This window comes from Pan paniscus, chromosome 20 (assembly GCF_029289425.2).
Source record: "Pan paniscus chromosome 20, NHGRI_mPanPan1-v2.0_pri, whole genome shotgun sequence".
Taxonomy (NCBI): Eukaryota; Metazoa; Chordata; class Mammalia; order Primates; family Hominidae; genus Pan; species Pan paniscus.
Genome location: NC_073269.2, coordinates 7,968,940 through 7,982,489, shown reverse-complemented (window position 1 = coordinate 7,982,489; position 13,550 = coordinate 7,968,940). Strand labels below are relative to the sequence as shown.

Sequence of the window (13,550 nt, the reverse complement as noted above, 5' to 3'; positions counted from 1 at the left end):
GGTGGCTCCCGTCTGTAATTCCAGCACTTTGGGAGGCCGAAGCGGGCAGATGACCTGAGGTCAGGAGTTCAAGACTAGCCTGGCCAACATGGTGAAACCCCGTCTCTACCAAAAATACAAAAATCAGCCGGACGTGGTGGCTGGGCGCCTGTAATCCCAGCTACTCGGGAGGCTGAGATCACTTGAACCCGGGAGGCGGAGGTTGCAGTGAGCTGAGATGGCGCCATTACACTCCAGCCTGGGCAACAAAGCGAGACTCCGTCTCAAAAAAAAAAAAAAAAAAAAAAGGATTGGGACAGCTGAGGGTGCTGGAGCACTCACCCTCTGCTAGGCGAGGTCATTGTTTTATTTTATTTTATTATTTTTATTTATTTATTTATTTTGAGCTGGAGTCTCGCTCTGTCACCCAGTTTGGAGTTCAGTGGCACGACCTCAGCTCACTGCAACCTCTGCCCACCAGGTTCAAGCAATTCTCATGCCTCGGCTTCCCCAGTAGCTGGGATTACAGGCATATACCACCATGCCCGGCCAATTTTTTTGTATTTTTAATAGAGATGAGGTTTCACCATGTTGGCCAGGATGGTCTTGAACTCCTGACCTCAGGAATCCACCCACCTTAGCCTCCAAAAAAGCTGGGATTACAGGCATGAGCCACCACGCCCAGCCTTTGGTTTGTTTGTTTTTGGAGACGGAGTCTAGCTCTGTCGCCCAGGCTGGAGTGCAATGGCATGATCTCGGCTCACTGCAACCTCCACCTCCTGGGTTCAGGCGATTCTCCTGCCTCAGCCCCCCTAGTAGCTGGGATTATAGGCACACACCACCATGCCTGGCTAATTTTCGTATTTTTTAGTAGAGACAGGGTTTCACCATGTTGGTCAGGCTTGTCTCGAACCCCTGACCTCAGGTGATCCACCTGCCTTGGCCTCCCAAAGTGCTGGGATTACAGGCGTGAACCACCGCGCCCGGCCACGTTCAATTTTTTAAAATTTAATTTAGAAACATGATTAATTTTTTGTACAGTTGGGATCTCACTGTGTTGCCCAGGCTGGTCTCAAACTCAAGACCAGGAGGTTCAGGCCATCCTTCAGCCTTGGCCTCCCAAAGTGCTAGGATTACAGATGTGAGCCACTGTGCCCAGTCTCTCTTCAGCATTTAAAGCTACCATCTGACATATCAGATATTTTATTTTATTTTATTTTTTGAGATGGAGTCTCTCTCTCTTGCCAAGGCTGAAGTGCAGTGGCACAATCTCGGCTCACTGCAACCTCTGCCTCTCGGGTTCAAGCGATTCTTCTGCCTCAGCCTCCTGATTAGTTGGGATTGCAGGCACCTGCCACCATGCCCAGCTAATTTTTTTGTATTTTTAGTAGAGACGGGGGTTTCACCATGTTGGCCAGGCTGGTCTCGAACTCCTGACCTCAAGGAATCCTCCTGCCTCAGCCTCCCAAAATGTTGGGATTACAGGCTTGAGCCCCAGCCCCCTGCTGATATTTCATTTCATCTTTCGTCCTGTTTGTCCCCAGGACTGGAGGAATGTCAGCTCCAGGAGGGTGGGGGCTGTTCCCCTGCTCTGTCCCCATGCCCAGTGTCCAGGGCACAGTGCCTGGCATACACCAGGTGCTCAGTGATCTTTGGTGAGGAATGAACAGATGTCCAGGTCACAGATGAAGGAGGAGACCCCAGGCACCAGGAGGCGTTGGTAAAAATCCACTGGAGTGCAATGTCAGAAACACCTACGTATCCATCAGATTCCTACCCAGGAATGTCGGCTCAATAAACAGCCATCCTGCCTGTAGTGGCGGGCCCTACAGCAGAGCCAGACACAGCCTCCGCCCAGGAGGAGCCTCACAAACTGAACATGGGGAGAGAAAAGAAAGTGGCAGGAGGGTTTGGACGAGGTAAGAAATTTTATGTAAGGCCGGGCACGGTGGCTCATGCCTGTAATTCAGCACTTTGGGAGGCTGAGGCGGGCGGATTGCTCGAGGTCAGGAGTTCGAGACCAGCCTGGACAACACAGTGAAACCCCATCTCTACTAAAAACACAAAAATTAGCCAGGTGTAGTGGCGCACACCTGTAATCCCAGTTACTCGGGAGGCTGAGGCAGAATTGCTCCAACCTGGGAGGCGGAGGTTGCAGTGAGCCAAGATCATGCCACTGCACTCCAGCCTGGACAACAGAGTGAGACTCTGTCTCAAAAAAAAAAAAAAAAGGCCAGGTCTGGTGGCTCACCCCTGTAATCCCAGCACTTGGGGAGGCCGAGGAAGGCAGATCACAAGGTCAAGAGATCAAGACCATCCTGGCCAACGTGATGAAACCCCATCTCTACTAAAAATACAAAAATTAAATTAGCTGAGTGTGGTGTCATGTGCCTGTAATCCCAGCTACTTGGAAGGCTGAGACAGGAGAATCACTTGAACCTGGGAGGCGGAGGTCGCAGTGAGCCAAGATCGCTCCACTGCACTCCAGCCTGGGACGGACAAGAGTGTGACTCCGCCTCAAAAAAAAAAAAAAAAAAAGAGAGAGAGAGAGAGGGATTCACCTGCCTCAGTCTCCCAAGTAGCTGGAATTACAGGCATGCACCACCATCCCCGGCTATTTTTGTATTTTTAGTAGAGACCGGGTTTCACTATGTTGGCCAGGCTGGTCTGGAACTCTCGGTCTCAAGTGATCTGCCTGCCTCGGCCTCTCAAACTGCTGGCATTACAGGCGTGGGCCACTGTGCCCAGCCCACACAGCTTTTTGAATGTACCAAAACCTACTGAATTGTATACTGAAATTTTTTTTTTAATAAAAAACTGCTGCAAAATGGTATTTTCCAGGCCTGCCTAGAAATGAGAAACTCTAAATTTAAGGTGGTGGTACCTGTGCCAGGACAGGGTGAAACTGGGGTGGGGAGTGAGGGGGGTTGGCAGTATCAGGTTGTCTGACTTGCCCATGGTGGCTGTAACAAAGCACCAAAAACTGGGTGTGGTGAGGTGGCTCTTGACTGTGATCCCAGCACTTTGGGAGGCCGAGGCGGGAGGATCACTTGAGCCCAGGAGTTTGAGACCAGCCTGAGGAACAAGGTGAGACCCCATCTCTACAAAAAATACAAAATTAGCTGGGTGTGGTGGCACACACCTGTAGTCCCAGCTACTTGGGAAGCTGAGGTGGGAAGATTGCTTGAACCCAGGAGGTATAGGCTGCAGTGAGCTGTGATGGCATCTCTGCACTCCAGCCTGGGTGACAGAGCAAGATCCTGTCTCAACCACAAAGAAACAGCTGGGTGCAGTGGCTTATGCCTGTAATCCTAGCGTTTTGAGAGGCTGGCCCAGATGGATCGCTTGAACCCGGTAGTTCAAGACCAGTCTGGGCAACATAGTGAGACCCCATCTCACAAATACCAATAAATTGACTGGGTATGGTGGCGCATGCCTGTAATTCCAGCACTTTGGGAGGCTGAGGTGGGTTGATCACTTGAGGTCAGGAGTTTGAGATCAGCCTGGGCAACATGGTGAAACCCCGTCTCTACTCAAAATACAAAAATTAGCCAGGCGTGATGGCGAGTGCCTGTAATCCCAGCTACGTGGGAGAATCGCTTGAACCCGGGAGGTGGAGGTTGCCGTGACCTGAGATCCAGCCATTGCACTCCAGCCTAGGCAATAGAGCGAGACTCTGTCTCACAGAAAAATAAATAAATAAATAAATAAAAAATTAGGCAGGAGTGATGGCAGGCACCTGTGGTCCCAGCTACTCACGAGAACCAGGTGGGAGGATCACCTGAGCCCAGGAGGTCGAGGCTGCAGTGAGCTATGATTGCGACACTGCACTCCAGCCTGGGTAACATAGTGGGACCCTGTCTCAAAAAAAAAAAAAGCTGTCGGGCACGGTGGCTCACGCCTGTAATCCCAGCCCTTTGGGAGGCTGGGGCAGGTGGATCACCTGAGGTCAGGAGTTCGAGACCATCCTGGCTGACATGGTGAAACCACATCTCTACTAAAATATAAAAAATTAGCCAGACATGGTGGTGGGCGCCTGTAATCCCAGCTACTCAGGAGGCTGAGGCAGGAGAATCGCTTGAACCTGGATGGTGGAGGTTGCAGTGAGCCGAGATCGTGCCATTGCACTCTGGCCTGGGTGACATGAGTGAAACTCTGTCTGAAAAAAAAAGAAAGAAGAAGAAGAAGCAGTGTGGGATGGGGGTGGGCACAATGGCTCACACCTGTAATCCCAGCACTTTGGGAGGCCAAGGCAGGAGGACACTTGAGCCAGGAGTTCAAGATCATCCTGGGCAACATAGTGAGACCCCCCCCACCCCTAAAAAATAAAAAATAAACAAAAACAAAGCATCACAAACAGGGAGACATAACACAGCAGAAACTTATCCTCTCACAGCTCCAGAGGCCAGAATCCCACAATGAAGGTGTTGGCAGGGCCCTCGGAGCCCTTGGGAAGAATGCTTCCTGGCGTCCACAGCTTCTGGCTGTGGGTGGCCTTCCTTAATGTTCCTTGGCTTCTAGATACATCACTCCAGTCTCGGCCTCTGTTGTCACTTGGCTGTCTCTTCTCTGTGTCTGTGTCCAAATTTTATCTTCTTATAAGGAGAGCAGTCATGTTGGACTTAGGACCTATGCTACTCCAGTAATGACTTCATCTTAACTAATTATATCTGCAGTGACCCTATTTCCAAATAAGGTCACGTTCAGAAGTTCTGGGGTTCAGATTATTCTCCGAATTTTTTAGGATGTCTTATATATGCCATTAAACGCAGAAGTCCCTGGAAAGGTTTCTCAATAAGCAACACACACACACACACACGTACACAAAACAAGCCAAACGCAGAACTCCCAGCAATCTGTATCTCCAAAAGAATGGAAAGTGTGCATTCTAACAAAAACATGTACATGAATGTTCACAGCAGCATGGCTCACAAGTAAGTGCTAGAAATAGCCAAGTGTCCTTTGACAGATAGATGGGTCAATACAGCGGATTCATCCACACACTGGACAATGACTCAGCCACCAAAAGGAATGAGGCTCTGACACAGGCCACAGCGTGGATAAATCTGGAGGACAATCACACTCAGTGAGAGAAGCCAGATACAAAAGGACATATAGGCCGGGTGCGGTGGCTCATACCTGTAATCCCAGCACTTTGGGAGGCGGAGGCAGGCAGATCACCTAGGTCAGGAGTTCAAAACCAGCCTGGCTAACACGGTGAAACCCCGTCTCTACTAAAAATATAAAAAATTATCTGGGTGTGGTGGTACACGCCTGTAGTCCTAGCTACTCAGGAGGCTGAGGCAGGAGAATCGCTTGAGCCAGGGAGGCGGAGGTTGCATTGAGCCGAGATCGTGCCACTGCACTCCAGCCTGGGTGACGGAGCAAGACTCTGTCTCAAAAAAAAAAAAAAAAAGACCACACAGTGTGTGGTCCCATATCCAGGACACGTCAATCCACAGAGGCAGGAAGGGGATTTGTGGGTGCCAGGAGCTGGGGAGGGGATGAGAGTGACTGTTGATGAGGACAGGACTTCCTTTGGGGGTGATGAGAATGCGTTGACATTAGATAAAGGTGATGATTGCACAAAATTGTGATGTACTAAATGCCACTGAATTGTGCATTTTAAAATGGCTAAAATGGCCAGGCGCGGTGGCTCACGCCTGTAATCCCAGGGTTTAGGAGGCTGAAGCAGGAGGATGGCTTGAGCCCAGGAGTTCAAGGCTGCAGTGAGCTATGATTGGGCCACTGCACTCCAGCCTGGGTGGCAGAGTGAGACCGCGTCTCTAATAAACAAAATGGCTATAATGGTAAGGTTCATGTTGCGTATTTTACACAATAAACAAAACCGTGGCCCACCCAAAGTCACTGTGCTACAAAGTGGACTTGAACCCCCGTGCAGACACAAGTTGAAGGATGAATTGAGCAGCCGTGACTGTCCCCTGTGCTTCAAGTCCCCCACGTGTGCTGAGCCCACAATGCCCAACTTTAGGTAGGGGAGGGATGGAGACACCTGCCCAGCCATTGACTTGCTCTGTGAACCCCGGCAAGTTTGGGCTCCCGTCTCCCTATCTGAGAAGCTCCGAGGCTCTGCTAGAGGTAAAGAGAGCAGGCCTGGCGCCCCCAGCAGGGAATGTCATGGGGGGCCCAGGCTGCACCTTCTGAACCCTCCACACCACCCCAGACAACCTTACACACTCACAGGCTTAAAACACAAATTTTACTTGTTTTTATTTAAAAAGTCCGGATCCAGCAGTGAGAAGGAGCCACCCCCACCAGGGTCCCTCGGCTGGAGGAGAGCAGGATGGGCAAAGCCGGCCCCCACCCATCTGGGGTACAGGCATGCGGGGGACACCCCAGGTAAGTCCCCACAAGGCAGCTTCCTGTGTGGCCTATGGCACAGCCCCCCGTAGTGAGTAATTTGGGGAGTCCTGCCGTGTGCTGGGGGTGGGTTTCGTCTGCCCTGTGTCCTGGGGGTGGCCCGGAGAGCCAGTGTAGCGTGTGGCTGTCCTCCGAGGAGGGGCACCCTCGGCTGTGCGGTTCTTCTGGGTGTATCGCGCAGCGAGTGCTTTTTCTGGGTTCAGGGAGCTGAGGAGATTGAAAGCTAAAGGGATGCTGCAGAAATTTAATTTTAGGGGGGCTGGAGCCCCCAAGGTGCAGGATGGGACCAGGCCCCAAAGGGTGGACCCCCAGCCTCTCGTCCACGGGGTGGGGTGTGGCAGGACCGCGCCCACAGCTTCTCCTCTGCATCGTGGGCCCGCCCACTCCTCACAGGTGCTCGCTGAAACGAGAGAGAAGGGCCCGGGATGAGGCCCTCATCATCTCTGGCCCCCACCCCGGCCCTGGGGAACCCCAGAGACCATGGCCCATCAGCTGCTCCAACAGATGCCAGGGTTGGGGGACAGGCGTTGAACCTATCTAACCCGGGCGCTGGGATCCACCCTGAGAAGCTTTAGGGAAGTTCTGGTGCCCCCGAGTGGGTCCCGCCAGCCCGGGGGTCTCCATGGCCATCCTAGCACTGGTGCATCAGGGGCGACCGCAGGTAGGCCCCTCCGGGAGGTGATCTCTAGTAAGCTGCGGAGTCCCACCCAGCGGCCCTCGCGGACCTGCGGAACCCCAGGGCGGGCACATCCGGGCCTTGAACCCCGGCCCCGCCCCGCCTCGCCCGGCACACACCTGGCGACCTGGGCCAGGATTTCCTTGATGCGGACGATGAGCTTCTCGTGCTGGGCGGGGTCGCGCTCGATGGCTCCGTGAAGCCGGGCCATGTAGAAGTCCAGAGTGCCCAGCGTGGGCGTTTCGCCCGTGCCTGGGGGACAGGCGGGAAGGTCAGGCGAGGGTGCCGGGGAGTCGCGGGGCGGGGGCTCCAGGGCAGTGGTAGGGGATGACTCAGGGCGGGTCGCGCGGGCGCTCAGAGGTCCGGACACCGCCAGCGCAGGAGCGGCGCAGGGTGGGCTAAGGTAAGCCGGGGCAGGAGGATGGCGAGGACGGGGGCAGGGTGGGGAGGCGGGGCTAGAGCGGCGGCCGTCCAGGGTCTGCTGAGGACAGTCACGGACGGAGGGAACGAGGTCGGGGAGATGGGGATGACACCGGGGGGCTGGGGTCGCGTGGGACGTGACTTGGGTGCTGGAGGGGGCTCAGGCGTCAGCGGGGCGTGGGGAGGGATGGGTGATGGGGGCGTGGGGAGGTGGGGTGAATGGGAACGTGGCGTGGCGAGCGGGGAGGCTGGGTCAGTGCTCAGGCTGGTCGGGGGTTGGCGAGGGAGAGGGGCCAGCGACGGGGGGGCCGGTAGGGAGCGGTGGGGGCGCAAAGGGTGGGGGCACAAAGGGGCTGCGGGAGGAAGCGAGTAAGCGGGGACGCGTCGGGAGAGGTCGTGGCCGGGAGGCGCGGCCGGTGGGGGCGAGGTCAGGGACCCGGCCGAGTAATGGGGCGCGGGGCGGAGCTCGGGGGTGGTCTGGGAAGAACCAGACCGAGCTATGGGGTAGGGGTGCGGGGGTCGGGGAGGAGGCGGAACTGGGGGTGATGAGGGCGGGGCGATAGGCGGGGCCGGGTGACTGGGGAAGAGGGGACGGGGCGATGGGCGGCACCTGGCGACAGGGGAAGGGGGCAAGAGAGGAGGAGGGGAGAGGGGGGAGGCGGGCGGGGCCGGGTGACCGGGGCGGGACTGGGAGATGGGCGTGGCCCGCACCCGGCACCGGCAGTGAGGCGAAGCTGGCGGTGAGCGCCTGGCGCACGGCCTGGAGCTGCTGCTGCAGCGCCAGCGTCCTCCGCTCCTCCAGCGCCAGCTCCTGCTCCAGACGCTCGCGCGCGCTGCTCATGCTCTGCGTGTGCCTCTGCAGTACCGCGTTCTGCTCCTCGAAGGCCACATTCATCTTCCGCAAGCGCCGAAGCTCCGCCTCGCGCGCTGCGCCGGGGGGAGCGGGGTCAAAGCCTGCGCCTCCCCTCTCCCCTACCTCCGGGCTTTTGCCCGGGACGTGCCCCTGCCCAGGTTTCCCTCACTGCGCCCTCTGCCTCCTGCTCCACATCAGCCTCTGGAGCGACAGCGTGCGCCTGGACGCTCATAGGGAACCTCCCGATCCGCCTCCTCCAGTCTTGGGGCCCTCCTGGCCCACGGCCCCCTCTACCACCCAGTTCCACGGAGTTCGCATCAGGAGCGCAGTTACCGCTCACCTTTGTTTTGGTCCAAGAACTCTTCAGTGAAGATGGGAACATCGAAGGTGGAGAAGCCATCGCAGTCCCCACCCTAAGACGAAGGGACAAGGTGGCAATTTACTGGTGGTAGAAGGCAGCCACGCTCTTTCTGGGTGTGCCCCAAGCCTAGGAGGGTCTCCTGGGACACCCCGGTGGGAGTACAATCAACAGCGTCCCCACGGTGCAGCGGCACCGCCCCTGCTTGCACACATCTGGGCGAGCACTGGCTCTGACTCAGGGTTCTAGAAGCCTCCAGACCTTTCTCCCCCAGGTGCTTTGAGAGGAGGAAGGTCGCTTACCTTGTGTCCATTCAGGAGAGTGTTCATGAGCCCAGAGCTCGAGTCTTCTGGCGGGGGAGGGGAAGGGCAGGGTCAGCCTCCCAGGCCTCCAGGGACCACGCCCCGCACCCTAGGTCAGCGCTGCTCAGCCGGCTCCAGCTCCCCACCTGAGTGCCCCGCGTCTGGGCATCCCCCATCGCTGTACCGAGTGAGCCCCCTTCACTCCTGTCTGGCTATGTATCTTTCCCCCGCCCAACCCACGGGACTGTGTCCCACGGAGGGAGGCCCTGCCTGGGCTGAGGTCGCACCCCAAAGAGCAGGACCCCAACTGCTCGCACCGGCCCCTCCCACCTTTCATTTTTCTTTTCTTTTTTTTTTTTTTTTTTGAGACGGAGTCTCGCCCTGTCGCCCCGGCTAGAGTGCAATGGTGCAATCTTGGCTTACTGCAACCTCCACCTCCCGGGTTCAAGCAATTCTCCTGCCTCAGCCTCCCGAGTAGCTGGGATTACAGGCACCCGCCACCATGCCCAGGTAATTTTTGTATTTTTAGTAGAGGGGGAGGGTTTCACTATGTTGGCCAGGCTGGTCTGACCTCAGGTGATACACCCGCCTCGGCCTCCCAAAGTGCTGGGATGACAGGCGTGAGCCACCGCGCCCGACCCCTCCCACCTTTCTTGATCTTCTTCTCCTGGATCTTCTCCGTGCACATCTTATAGGCTTCAGACTGCTGGTACGCCCGCAGCTCCTTCATGTACTGCTGCTTCTCTCTCTCGGCCTCATCCAGGTACCGCTGGGGGGCAGCACCAGAAGGCTTGTAGCAGGGGAAGCCTCCAACGCCAGGATCCAGTCTTTTATCACTCAGCTTTCACAGCACCCTCCCCCTCTCCTGAACCTTCTATAGCTCCCTATTCCCTCCAGGCGGACAGAACCGGCTCCTCCGCCTGTTGCTCAGGGACCTCCGAGCTCCCACATCACTTCCCATGCCCCGGACTCTTCCCCAACTCCAGCCCTGACAAACCACTCCCGGACGCCAGAGTCATGGGCAGGAACCCAACCTCCAAGCGTATGCGGATGCCTGGACTCCCTCCCGCACCCGTTTCTCTCTTTGAAATCTCACTTACAGGGATGCAAAGCAGTTTTGGCTTTTGTTACATTTCCGGGATGTTTTTGCAATTTTTAAACTAACAGGATATGAAAATCGGGTTTCGCAAAAAATCCAGGCCCCATCCTGACTTCTTAGACATATCTTTGTTGGTCATCCAGTTTTCAATCTGTCTTGCCTCTTGCTAGCCGCGTCCCCAAAAGCTGGTCATGGGCAGGCCACGGTGGCTAACGCCTTTAATATCAGTACTTTGGGAGGCTGAGGTGGGCGGATCATTTGAGGTCAAGAGTTCGAGACCAGCCCGGCCAACATGGCGAAACCCCATTTCTACTAAAAATACAAAAATTAGCAGGGCATGGTGGCACGCGCCTGTAATCCCAGCTACCTGAGAGGCCGAGACAGGAGAATTGCTTGAAGCCGGGAGGCGGAGGTTGCAGTGAGCTGAGATCACGCCACTGCACTCCAGCCTGGGCAACAGAGCAAGACTCCATCTCACAAAAAAAAAAAAAAAAAAAAAAGTTGGTTATGGGTGGGCATTTCTCCAGGCAGAAGGAAAAACCCTGCACGTGGAATCCTTTGGGGGTCGGGACTACTGGGGGGTAGTCCGTGGACCCCGCCAGCCCTGCTCGGCGCCCCGCCCCGCCCACCTACCTGCTTTTCCGTTGGCTGCAGCTTGCTCCACTCGGCGCCCAGCATCTTGGTGATCTCGGGAAAGGGCAGATCCGGGTGGCGCGTGCGGATCTGCTCGCGCCGCTCGTTCAGGAAGCGCACGTAGCCCGTGACCGGTGCCTTGGGCCCATTCGGCAGAATCTTCTTCCGCTTCTTGCCCTTGGGCCAGCCGCGTTTCTTCACCGGCTGCAGAACCGGGCTGCGTCGTTGGGAGGGGGGCCTGGCGTACTGGGGCAGGGCTCAGAGGGGCATGGGCGGGGCCTAACGCGTATGGGCGGGGATGGGGGCGGGGCCTAGCTGGGAGGAAGAACCCGGAAAAGATGGAGGTAGGTGCCGGTCAGCAGTCAGGACACGGTGGGTTAGTGGGATCCCTGGCCACGGGTGAGGGGATCTGAGGAACTATGGGCCGAGGTTTGAGCATAGGGTTGGCGTTGACTTCGGTTGTGGGCGTGGCCTCTGCTTGGTGGGCGTGGTTTTTTGCTGGAGAACGGGCCTACAGGACCAAGGGGAGGGTGCCGCCCCCAAGGAGTGGAAGTGGGCGGGACCTTAGAGTGGGCAGAGCTGGCATTGTGCGGTGGGCGGGGCCTGGACTTAGAGTGGCAGAGGAACTGTCGGGGGCGTGGCAGCTCGCACGGGGCGGGGTCTCAGCTTCCAGAGGAAAATGGGCTGTGGGCGGAGCCACAAGCAATTCAAATCCAGCCTGGGGCGGGGCTTCGAGGCTGGGGCGGGAGCCCGGGGCCTCCCCCAGCTCAGCGCAGGGACTCTCACCTCCTCCTCGTGGGATCCCTTCTCGCCTGCGCGTGGACCCTCGCCGCGCTCTTGCTTGACAGTCACCACGAAGCCCCCATGCTGGCCCGGAGCCTTGCCGCCCGCCGGCCTGGAGCCAAGGATACCGCGGTCAGCCCTGTCCCAAGAATCTCCCCTCCCCCAAAAGCCCACCCCAGGGCGTTTTGACCCCCGACGGCGGGGCTGCAGCGAGAGTGCATGAGCCCAAGGAGGCAGGGTCTGATGGGGTCAGTATCCGGGGAAGGTGGGACAAGCGGGGCTCCTGGGAGGGACTGGAGGCCGAGGTGGGGGGTGCAGAATTGGGTGGAGGGAGAAGCCCCCTGACCCAGGTGGGGGAGTCAAGACTCCGGCGGGGGGGACTGGGTCAGGGGTTCAGGAGCTAGGGCTGCAGCCGGGAAAGTAGCGAGGGCGTGGGGAGGGGATCAGTGCACTCACGCGGCGGCCGCGCCGGGCTGCTTGGGGCCGTGGGACATGGCCGCTCCGGGCCGGACCTGGAACACGGACGCGGACGGAGGTGAGTAGCGCCCGGGCTGCCCGATGGCAGACCGCGAACTGGGGTACCCCGCGATGGAGAGCCCCGGGATGCCGGGCCCGGAGCACTGGGGGGGCCGGATCCGGGGGCGGGGAAGTCCTCGAGGGCGGGCGCCCCAAGAATCCTTTGTTGGGCGATTGCCCCCCCGGGAGGCCTGGGCCGGTTTCCCCCGGGCCAGGAAAGACCCCGGCCCGGCCCTGGGACCCCTGCACCCCCGCCCCCTCTCAGGGCCGGGAGTTCCGCGGCTGTTTTCACCTCCAAAGAAACTTTCCCGGACCTCCCGACTGCGCGACGCTCCAACCAACCGCCCGCAGCCCGCCCCCGTCGGCCGCCCCGCCCCTCCCCGCCCCCGGCATGCTAACGAAGGCCTCGGCGAACGGTCCCATTGGGTGAGACCTTCCCCCCGGGCGTGCCCATGCAGATACCGATCGGCGCGCCGGCCGGCGATTGGCTGGGGAGGCTGCTGAGTCGCGTGGGAGGTTGGTAAGGAAGGCGGCGGGCGGTGCGTCAAGTTCGGCTGCGCTCGGCCGCGCTCGGGACCAATCGGGAGCGAGTGGCGGACTTGCCGGGCGGAGCCTCTTAAAGGGCCAGTAGGAGAGGCGCGGACTCCTCCTCCCTCTCTGAAGGCAAGACTCCCAGCCGCTGCCGGATGGGGCGACCGGCGGATCCGGGTCGGGCCCCGCCCCGGTTGCCATGGGGACGGAGGTGGGTTGCTAGGGTTAAGGTCCTGCGAGGCAGCCCCCAGCCCTAGGCAAGGTGGGACCTGTTCTTAACATCCTGCAAAACCTGGCGGAGAAGTTTCCTATGTATTTACTCAGTTTAGAGCCCCCGACGTCCGGATCCGAGGGCTTCTGGCCATAGGGGCTGCTCTCCCTCTGGGGTCTCGGCTTTCCCTCCTGTGCAATGGGGACATCACACGATATCCAGGACAGAGAGACTGGGATGCTGCGAAGCTGAGAACTGGGTGTGGGTCAGGCAGGGGGTGGGGTTGGGAGCTGGGCTGGAAGTGTTTGGGGAAAGATGGTGGTGAAGGGAGATGGCAAGGACTTCGTGAGGATGGGTCAGGAGGCTCCGCTCTGGTGGATCAGGGACCTCCCAGCAGCAGTCTAGGCTTCTGGCCCAAGTTGGGGCTGCTCACCTCTTTTGTTTTTGAGACGGAGTCTCACTCTGTCGTCCAGGGTGGAGTGCAGTGGCTGGATCTCGGCTCACTGCAACCTCTGCCTCCCGGGTTCAAGCAATTCTCTGCCTCACCCTCCCGAGTAGCTGGGATTACACGCGCCTGCCACCACGCCCGGCTAATTTTTGTATTTTTAGTAGAGACAGGGTTTCACCATCTTGGCCAGGCTGGTCTTGAACTCCTGACCTCGTGATCCACCCGCCTCGGCCTCCCAAAGTGGTGGGATTACAGACGTGAGCCCCCATGCCCGGCCCACTTCCTCTTCCTCAAGTCCGCTTAAATGTCACTTGCTCAGCCAGGCCTTCTGTGATTTTTGTTTTTTGCCTCCATAAGTCG

At 58.1% G+C, this 13,550-nt stretch overlaps 1 protein-coding gene across 3 annotated transcripts; it reads right to left on the bottom strand.

The window, feature by feature from the left end:
- Window positions 1-6,185: 6,185 nt before the first annotated feature.
- Window positions 6,186-12,392, bottom strand: HMG20B (high mobility group 20B). 3 transcript variants are annotated; one of them, XM_014342445.4, is made up of 10 exons: window positions 12,293-12,392; window positions 11,941-11,996; window positions 11,488-11,596; window positions 10,702-10,905; window positions 9,618-9,738; window positions 8,970-9,013; window positions 8,650-8,722; window positions 8,168-8,383; window positions 7,156-7,288; window positions 6,186-6,760 (listed from the first exon to the last, which is right to left on the bottom strand). In XM_014342445.4, the coding sequence occupies exons 2-10, from the start codon at window positions 11,976-11,978 to the stop codon at window positions 6,748-6,750; spliced, it is 951 nt and encodes a 316-aa protein (XP_014197931.1). In that variant the 5' UTR covers window positions 11,979-11,996; window positions 12,293-12,392; the 3' UTR covers window positions 6,186-6,747. The 3 variants fall into 3 exon arrangements, with proteins under 3 accessions (XP_014197931.1, XP_008970863.1, XP_063455845.1); XM_008972615.4 differs by having other exon boundaries at window positions 8,970-9,016; window positions 12,293-12,391; XM_063599775.1 differs by having other exon boundaries at window positions 8,970-9,016; window positions 11,941-12,358.
- Window positions 12,393-13,550: the final 1,158 nt, after the last annotated feature.

Bases quoted from the DNA above. Each gene is read 5' to 3' on its own strand.
- HMG20B (XM_008972615.4), bottom strand. From the start codon at position 11,978: ATGTCCCACGGCCCCAAGCAGCCCGGCGCGGCCGCCGC. The intron at 9,017-9,617 runs GTGGGAGGGGTC...CTCCCCCGCCAG, and splicing joins GGAGAAGAAGATCAAGAAAG to AAGACTCGAGCTCTGGGCTC. The intron at 7,289-8,167 runs GTGCGGGCCACG...CCTGTCCCCCAG, and splicing joins CGCCTCACTGCCGGTGCCGG to GCACGGGCGAAACGCCCACG.